At 41.6% G+C, this 9,785-nt stretch overlaps 1 protein-coding gene across 1 annotated transcript in view; it reads left to right on the plus strand.

The window, feature by feature from the left end:
* Nucleotides 1–9,192: 9,192 nt before the first annotated feature.
* Nucleotides 9,193–9,785, plus strand: part of LOC113207158 (uncharacterized) — a 22,722-nt gene continuing 22,129 nt past the window's right edge. Inside the window, exons 1-2 of the mRNA XM_052273677.1 lie at nt 9,193–9,240; nt 9,299–9,403. Of these exons, the coding sequence (XP_052129637.1) occupies nt 9,193–9,240; nt 9,299–9,403 (153 nt within the window). The remainder of the gene's footprint in view (nt 9,241–9,298; nt 9,404–9,785) is intronic.

A 9,785-nucleotide genomic window follows, 5' to 3' on the forward strand; every position in this document is an offset into this window, starting at 1 on the left:
TGCGAAAAGGTGACACTCGATGACAGAGAGGGGGAGGGGGGGGGGGTTGCCCCGAAAATCGATGACGTAATTTGTGCACGCCCCCTTTAAAGACATTGAGTGCTTTATGGTTGAACTAGAGGGGGGAAAACGGACGACTTACCTTTGGTTGGGCCGAAGCCCTTGGCTTTTGCTCGCACGTTGAGGTCCATGAATGCACCGATATTCGACTCATCCGTGCAACACTGGCGAATCTGTTTAGGACGGACGAACAAGGGCGAATCTGTTTGGGACAAACGAACAAAGGCGAATGTGCTTTTTCAGAATTTCTGCAGACCTATCTTTAAACGTCTCTCACTTTTCGTTTTGACGTCAGATCACTTTGAACGAAGCATCATTGCACCCGTCATTGAGACCGAAATAGAATATGACCTCAACTAAAGCGATCCGACGTCACATCGAGTAGTATGAAGCGTTCAAAGATAGGTCCGCAGGAATTCTGAAAAAGCACATTCGCCTTTGTTCGTCCGTCCTCAACAGATTCGCCCTTGTTCGTCCGTCCTTCTCAGATTCGCCCTTGTTCGTCCGTCCTAAACAGATTCGCCAGTGTTGCACGGATGCGTCGAATGTGGCATTTTTCACTCCCAGGCATTCGTCCAGCTTCGGCTGACCAGGTTTACATTTGCTGTTGTACCACTCGACTGTCTTTGTAGAAGATGTGGTGAAAGCTACTGAGTTTTCTTTGCAGTATAAATCCAAACACTCTTCAAATTCCTTCAAGGAATTGAAGCGCTCGTCCGCTTTAATTCTGTGAGCCATTTTTCATACATGCACTAACCATGTTCTGACATGCCTCACTTATCTCACTTCGTGGCCAGGGGTTTCAGGAGGTAACATGAGATTCGAGCATCCACCCCGCCCCCGCCCCCCTGCTGGGATACAGTTCAGCCAAAATGTGAACGAAACAACAATATTAGAGTAATGAGTTGCGAGCTTCGACCCTTCCGTTCAAACCGTAGAATTTGAGGAGAAAATCATTTATCTTTCTTCGTTTTAGCGTGCATTCAACTCAGTATATCTTTAAATATTTCCCTAACATATTTTCATTTTGCATACTACAGTTGGTACCAGCTCCCTCCCAACTTGACTGGTGATTCCCTCTTGCATAATGTATTGTAGGGTGTATAAAGTTTTTTTGTTGTTGTCTTTCTTTGTAAGTGTTTAATGTCATGTATTTCCAATATTAAAGTCTGGATTCTTTGATAATACTATTTATTCAATACACGTGCGATACACCATAATCACATAACTTCTACTACTCAACCGGATACAGTTATGACATCGCTTGCCCCTAGTGCAAAGCACGCACGAAGCTAAGCCGCTGGCGAAAGCACGCACGGCGAAGCACCGCTGGTGAAACCACGCACAGCGCAGCGCCGCTGGCGAAACCACGCACAGCGCAGAGCCACTGGCGAAACCACGCAAGTGCATTTTTTGGTCACTTTTGGAGACATATACCGTTGGAAAGTGGAAATCATGCTCTTTCAGAATATATAGATATCTCAATTTTTTTGAAAAATGCCAAATTTTTTGAAAAATGCACTTGCGTGGTTTCGCCAGTGGCTCTGCGCTGTGCGTGGTTTCGCCAGCGGCGCTGCGCTGTGCGTCGTTTCACCAGCGGCACTCCGCCGTGCGTGCTTTCGCCAGCGGCTGAGCTTCGTGCGTGCTTTGCATTACGGGCAAGCGACATGTCTACCAACATAACATTACACACCTCCCCTTTTACAAGAATTTCTTGTTGGGTTTGTAAACTCTACCAAATTTAGGTTGAGCTTTATTTACATTAATTCTTTGGTTCAGATTAACATTATTCTCAGGTACATTAATTTCTTCCTCATTGTCTTGACCTTCGTTTCTTGGTTCTTGATTCTTACTTGCTAATGACGAGATAATTTCTTGATCAATCATTGGGTTGTGGTTACTCTCCTTCTCTTGATTTCCTTTGGATTTTGATGGCTTCATTTGAAAGGTATTTCTCCGTACAATGGCATTGTTTTTTTCCATTTGTACTATGTAGGATCTTTCTTCCTCTGCTCTTGTTGTTACTGTTGCCTTCCCCCACTGTTTGGAGTGTTCAGTACGTACCACAACTTGATCACCTTGCTTAAATTCTGCTTCTCTTTTTCTTGCAGTCTTATCATACTGCTTACAGATTTTTTCTTTATTGTAACATAATTTTCCATAAATATCTTCTTGAACCACAGGCTCTGTTACATGTGAAGAAATTGGGCTTCTTCCTCTCATTATTCTACTATTGAGTATTTGGGACGGAGAAGCGTTTAAGGAAATTATGGGTGTGTTATTATATTCCATTACTGCTTCGACCCAGTCTGCATTTGTATCATTGCATTTCCTCATTATCTTCTTCACTATGCCCACTGATTTCTCAGCTTGTCCATTACTTTGATGATAATGGGGTGTGCTGGTGATCAGTGTGATGTCCTTCTTCTTGTAGTAATCCATACATTCTTTGGATTTAAACGGCTTATTATCTGTCATCAATGTCACTGGATACCCAGTCCATTTGAAAGTTTGTCCCATTGCTTCTATCACAGCCTTGCTTGACTTATTCGGTAATATGGTCACATCTATCCAGTGAGAAAAATTGTCCACAATAACCAGATATGCTTTTCCACCATATTCTAGTATGTCCATACTCATTTTTTCTGCTCTACCTTTAGGCACTTCATGGGGTTTCATAACTTCTTTGAAATTACAAGGTTGATATTTTTCACAAGGTCGACACTTACTTGTAAAGTCCTTGATGTCTTTTGACATTTCAGGCCAGAAAAACATTTGACGGGCTTTAGCCATAGATTTATTAAAGCCTACGTGGCCAGTATGCACTGTTGTCATCACATAAGTTCTTAGGTCTTTCGGAACAATAATAAGGTTGTCCATGAATACTTATCCTGCCTCTACATATATGTGGTTTCTTATATTGTAGTAGTGTTTGACCTTGTTGTCCACATGTTTCCAATCTGGCCATCCGTCATAATAGTAGGTTGATAATAAGTTGAGCACTTCATCCTTACTTGTGGCGGATCTAAATTGTTCTTTCCTCTTCTCAGACATCAACAGATACATTTGCTAACAGAATGAACCATGTCTAAAAGTTCAAAATCATGTTCTGTTTCACTCATAGTTGCTCCTGATAATGTGTCTGCAAAATATAAGTATTTACCTGGTACATATTTCAACCCTAGTGAATACTTCAGGAGTTTTAGTCCGAGTCATTGTAATCTGACAGACCCTATTTTACATATTGCTTTCTTCATTATAGGTAGCAGAGGTTTGTGGTCTGTTTCTACCACCACCTGGGATTCATATATCATTTCATGAAACTTCTTGGTTGCAAAACAAATGCTTAAAAGTTCCTTTTCGGATTGACTGTAGTTGACTTCACTTTCGTTGAGTTTTCTTGATGCACATGCAATTAGTTTAAGTTTTCCATCACCATAATCTTGAAACAGGCAACAGCCAAGACCATTTTTAGATGCGTCACATTACATAATGCTTTTCTTTTGGGGATCAAATGGTACCAGAGCTGGTGCTTCCATGATTTTCTTCTTTTTTTGTAGTAATGCATTATCATGAATTGGTAGCCATTGGAATTCCACATTTAGTTTGGTTAATTCGTCCAGTGGTTCCATTAGTTTTGCCATTTCTGGTACATATCTTCGAACATAATTTATTGTTCCTCTGAGTTTGTATAGTTCCCCTCTTGTTCTTGGTGGTTTCAATGCCATATTAGCTTCGACATCCTTGGGATTTATACTCAGTCCGTCACTTGATATGATTTGACCCATGAATTTCACGGATGCTTTTTTGTATTGAAGCTTGTCAGGATTGAATTTTGCATTCATTTCTTTAGCTTTCTGGACCACTTTTGTGACAGCTTCATCATGTTTCTTTTCATTGGCACCCATTATGAGAATATCATCTCTGCATACTATTACATTTGGTATCTGTCCAAAGTATTCATCCACCTTCTCATCAAACAAGTCACCTGCACACGTTAGTCCATATGGCATTACTAAATATCTGTATATGCCAAACGGTGTGGAGAAACAGCACAGCCATGATGATTCTTCATTTAATTTTAGGTGATGAAATCCTTCAGATAATTCAAATGCTGAGAAGTACTTTTTTCCAATACATTTGGCCGCTATGTCTTCTAATCTTTGGGTTAATTTGGGTTTCCTGACAATGATTTCATTCAGGTCCATAGGATCTAAACAACCCACACCTTGGGCAATGTTTTCCATAAGCGGGACATTGTTTGGGTCCATGTTCAGTTCTACATCTTTTACAGAAAAATAGATCTGGATTCTGATTGTTTTTTGGTGGGAACTTCTTTTCTTGAAATTTGCTAAAGTTTTTCTTCTTTACAGCATCTATTTCTGCGACCTTTTCTTTATCCTTTGACATTTCCTTCGCTTGAGTCTTGCTCTGTTCACTACTTGTTCTACAGATTTTTTCTGCTTTAGCTAAGTTCAGATCTTCTAAACGAAGTAGTGTTTCTTGTAATCCTGGATCTCTAATGCCGGCTACAATTCTATCTCTGATTGCCTTATTTTCAGGTGTGTCCTGATTTTCACCTTCATTGTTGAAGTTGCATGTTTTGCTTAATCTTCGTAAGTCACCGATGAATTCTTCAATGCTCTCCCCTTCTGCTTGGTCTCTTGTATAAAATACAAATCGCTCAAATACTTCATTTTCATGAGGCTTCACATATTGTTCTATTTTTTTGATCACCTCATCATATTTTTTCTCTTCTTCTGCTGTCATGGGGATTGCTTCTAGGACTCTGCATGCTTCTTCTCCAGCAAGGTTTCGTAGATATGAAAGTTTGATTTTGTCATTTGCCTCATCGTGACCTGTAGTTATTAGGAAGTCTTCGAATGATCGTTTCCATCTTCGCCAGTCTACTGCTGCATTTGGACCTTTCAAATTGAGGTCTGGTGGCAATTTCACTTGACTCATTCCAACCTTTGCACCGGCTCCTTGCGGTGGTGCTTGCGGTCCGTCAGGCATGCTGGTTTGGCTTGGTTAGGTTCTTGAGTGTCACAAGTTCCAGTTTCTTGATCAGTTAAAGTCACTATTATTTACTTCACTGTTGTGCAAGAGGTACCCATAACAATCTTGCAAATCGTGATAAAAGCATGAAATTTGGCACATAGGTTCCTAAGACCATTTAGAAACTTTTGGTCCGCAGCCCATTTCGATGGCTGCGTGTGGAGCCGAGATATTGAACAGTTTTTGAACACCTTGTACAAAATGCGATTTTGGCTGCTCTAGCTATGAAAATCGGCATACACATGCCTCTTTGCTAATGTTTCACATCGCGAGGTGTGGGTGGTCCACCGATGTGATACCCACGGTGAGAAAGCCCCTGTACCAAATCTGTTCAAGGTTTGAACCCTGTTGAACACTTTGCAAAAGTTATGCCAAAACGACAGGCAGGGTGTCGTTTCCGACTAATTATACCCCTCTGATTTCGATTCTGCCATCCGATATGCATTTCCGGACCTTAGTGACGCTCAAAAAGTGCGCAGAAGGGATTGCACTGCTGTGTTGCCTACCCACCAGGCGCTCGACATTTCTGTAAATTTGTGTGTTGGCCCAGAAAGACGTCTGAATGGGCTCTACACTTTAATGATCGTTTTGAAATTGCCTAGAGATTGTCTATTGCAAAATTACAGAATAATCCCACCATGTGTAATAGCTCAAGTCTTGTTCAAAGTACAAAATATTAGGTTTTTCCACGTTCAAATGCAGGAAAATTGCTCTATTTTATCGGTAGAGGGTTGCAAATATCATCATTCAATGCAGAATCACGCGGACTGAAAGAAAATATACGGGTTTGTGGTGTTGAGAGTGAAACAGTTGTTGCCTGTAAAGAAAAACTGAGAGAAACTGAAATATCCCGACTTTTTTCGCTGTTCAAATTTTTGTTTTCGGCGTATTTTGATAAAACCAGCAGGTTTATGAAAAAAGTGACTTTTACAAACCATGCAGGGCCTAGCATTCTCTACAAAATTGAAACTAAGAAAATTTCTGTATTTCATAATCTACAGGCGCGAGAATAGTTCAAACTCCTCGAAGGGGTGATAGGCAACCGTCGTGACACCCTCTCCACTTCTTCTTGTTGAGGTCACAAGTTTACTAGTTTTGTAATACTGTATACCTTTTTTGCATGTTTATTGCTTTTCATTTTGATGTCGGCCAACGAGCAATTTATAACATTGACCTAGACTGCAAACCTATAATAATCAAATAACAGAAAAGAAAATTTACGTTGATTTACGAATCTATTTTGCTTGCTTTGCTGTCTTTAGAGAAGGGATTTTTGTGGGTACTTGCCCTCCACATATTCGTATTAATTTAGATTTAGAAATATTTCCGCAATTTACAGCACAGAAGCAGCACATGTACATCAAACCTCGAAAAAACGTTGAAAACGTTTAAATTCTGCACACTTGGACTTACACGAATCTAGGAACTAAATGGTGTGCTGCTGCAGCTGCTATACTTTTTGGAAGTGTTTGAAGTTTAAACACAAATTTACGTCTAACCTAGTTAAACATCACAATGTGTTGAGAAAATGCACACCTGAAATTAAACATCAATTGACGTGCAACATAAAACACTTATTTTACCAGTGTGTACACCTAAACCTGAACATGGAGAGGGTTGACTCGTTGACCAACATTGAAACTATTAACAATTTTAGGTGTACAGTATTACAAAACTAGTAAACATGTGACCTCAACTGGAAGAAGTAGAGAGGGTGTCACGCGGTTGCTTATCACCCCTTAGGGGCCGCAGCATGGGGCTTTGAACACAAGCACCGCTTCGAGGAGTTTGAACTATTCTCGCGCCTGTAGATTATGAAATACAGAAATTTTCTTAGATTCAATTTTGTAGAGAATGCTAGGCCCTGCATGGTTTGTAGAAGTCACTTTTTTCATAAACCTGCTGGTTTTATCAAAATACACCGAAAACAAAAATTTGAACAGCGAAAAAAGTCGGGATATTTCAGTTTCTCTCAGTTTTTCTTTACAGGCAACAACTGTTTCACTCTCAACACCACAAACCCGTATATTTTCTTTCAGTCCACGTGATTCTGCATTGAATGATGATATTTGCAACCCTCTACCGATAAAATAGAGCAATTTTCCTGCATGTGAACGTGGAAAACCCTAATATTTTGAACGAGATTTGAGCTATTACACATGGTGGGATTATTCTGTAATTTTGCAATAGACAATCTTTAGGCAATTTCAAAACGATCATTAAAGTGTAGAGCCCATTCAGACGTCTTTCTGGGCCAACACACAAATTTACAGAAATGTCGAGCGCCTGGTGGGTAGGCAACACAGCAGTGCAATCCCTTCCGCGCACTTTTTGAGCGTCACTAAGGTCCGGAAATGCATATCGGATGGCAGAATCGAAATCAGAGGGGTATAATTAGTCGGAAACAACACCCTGCTTGTCGTTTTGGCAAAACTTTTGCAAAGTGTTCAACAGTGTTCAAACCTTGAACAGATTTGGTACAGAGGCTTTCTCACCGTGGGTATCACATCGGTGGACCACCCACACATCCTCGCGATGTGAAACATTAGCAAAGAGGCATGTGCACGCCGATTTTCATAGCTAGAACAGCCAAAATCGCATTTTGTACAAGGCGTTCAAAAACTGTTCAATATCTCGGCTCCACACGCAGCCATCGAAATGGGCTGCGGACCAAAAGTTTCTAAATGGTCTCAGGAACCTATGTGCCAAATTTTATGTTTGTATCACGATTTGCAAGATTGTTATGAGAATTTGAGTGTACCTCTTGCACTATGAGCTCTGCCTGTCCCACCCACGACCGTTATGGTTGACGGGCACCTCGCGGTGTCCGAGAGCGGACATGTTTTGTTGTTCATCTGTATTGCCCTAGGTTTCTTTTCGCTGTAAGTTCTAACGCTTACTCTTTTTTTCTAGGTTGGGAATGGAACCAAGACACCTCAAAAGCAGGGTGATGGCGAGTACGGTTCAGGTGACGAGAGGTACCGACCCATACTGTTCTATACTGTTTCATTTTTTCTGTTGGGAATGCAGGGAGGGGGGGGGATGGGCGTCGAGCAGGAAATACGTTCAATTTTGACACTAGTTGTACTATAAATCAAATGAGATTATGTTGTAAGGCAGACTCCCCCCCCCTACCCTTTTAAAAATATGGCCATCTAGAATATATTTTCTTTTTTTTTTATCATTACAGTAACACGCAGAGGGAACTTTTTGAAAAGTGTCGCATTCTTGCAAAGGGTATCAAAACCAATGACAATGATTAAGATGAAATGAAGGATCTGAAGCCGCATACTAAAGCACTGCACAAGATGTGGGACTCGGTGAGGGTGATTCGCAAAACAAAAACTAACGAGTTGGAGGAGGCCGTGCAATGTGGCCAATGCAAGAAGGTGTTGATTTACCATGAGCGAAAGAACGGGAACAGAAATGCGTCCCGACACCTTAAGTCTGCTAAGTGCAGAAAGCAAGGTGCAGCTACAGCTAAAAGTGGGGCAGACGTGTGGCAGTTGAAGATCGACCCGGAGCCCCATGTAAAGAAATCCTTTATCACAGTCACTGCAGAATATTGCGCATGGGATCTCCGCCCACCAGAGTGTGTGAAGAATCAAGGACTTGTAAACCTCATCCAGGCGGCCATCGACGTCGGGTGGCAACATGGTCGTGTGGACGCCAGGAAACTCCTTCCCTGCCCCACTCCTGTAGCCAAATACACGGCGTTGGAGGCCAAGAATGCCAGAAAACAGCTGGCAGATGAAGTGCGCCCTCTCATGGATGACCACCAGAGTTGCAGCGACAACTGACTGCTGGACAGACGACCATAAGAAGGAGAAGTATCTTGTTCCTACCATACATTTTATCAAAGATTGGGTCCTGCACGCACGATTGCTGCACACCATTGCCCTCCCACATGGAGAGTCCTGCTATGGTAAATATTTTTCTTTAAACGTAAGTTAGGCAAGGCACTGAATCAAATGATACACAGTAATCAATATTTTTTTTCTTTTCGGTTCAGCGGATAATCTAGGGAATTTGCTCAGGCGCTCCTTTCTAGAGTGTGATTTGGACCCTTCTTTAATGGCCAAAATCAAGTGGGTGTCTGACTCTGGTTCGGACATTAAAAAGGTGCTTGAAGATTTCTGCTGGATGTATTTGTGCTTCACACGCCCTTAATATTGTGCAGCGAACGGCCTTCAGCATTAAGTATGCTGACGTGGTGGAGGCCGCCTTCAACTTCTTTGTGACTGCTCAGAATATTGTGTCTAAGGCCAACACATGGGTGCGTGAGGTACGCGCAGGACTGTCAAAGCTGGAAGTAAAGGTAAAAGACTTCAAGTTCCGCACGTATGTGACGGCTAGTCAGAGCAATGTGGCGATGCTTAAAAGCATCATGAAGCACCACTGTTAAAAAATCCTACAGGAAATTCTACAGTTTGCCCTGTCAATTTGTCGCTACGGTCGCGACTGTAATTTTTGATTACAGTCCACTCTGTACAGGATGTACTGTAACTTCGCAAACCGCCTTTCTGGTCAACACAGCACTTGACTTCAGCACTGAAGTACAGCCCATATCATAACAGTCTGGCCTGTACATAAAATATACAGGACGGACTGTAGTCAAACTGTAATTCCTTACAGCATTTTTGGCTGAGCGATTAGCGAAGCCCATT

Source organism: Frankliniella occidentalis, unplaced genomic scaffold (assembly GCF_000697945.3).
Source record: "Frankliniella occidentalis isolate FOCC.00 unplaced genomic scaffold, Focc_3.1 Scaffold292, whole genome shotgun sequence".
Lineage (NCBI taxonomy): Eukaryota > Metazoa > Arthropoda > Insecta > Thysanoptera > Thripidae > Frankliniella > Frankliniella occidentalis.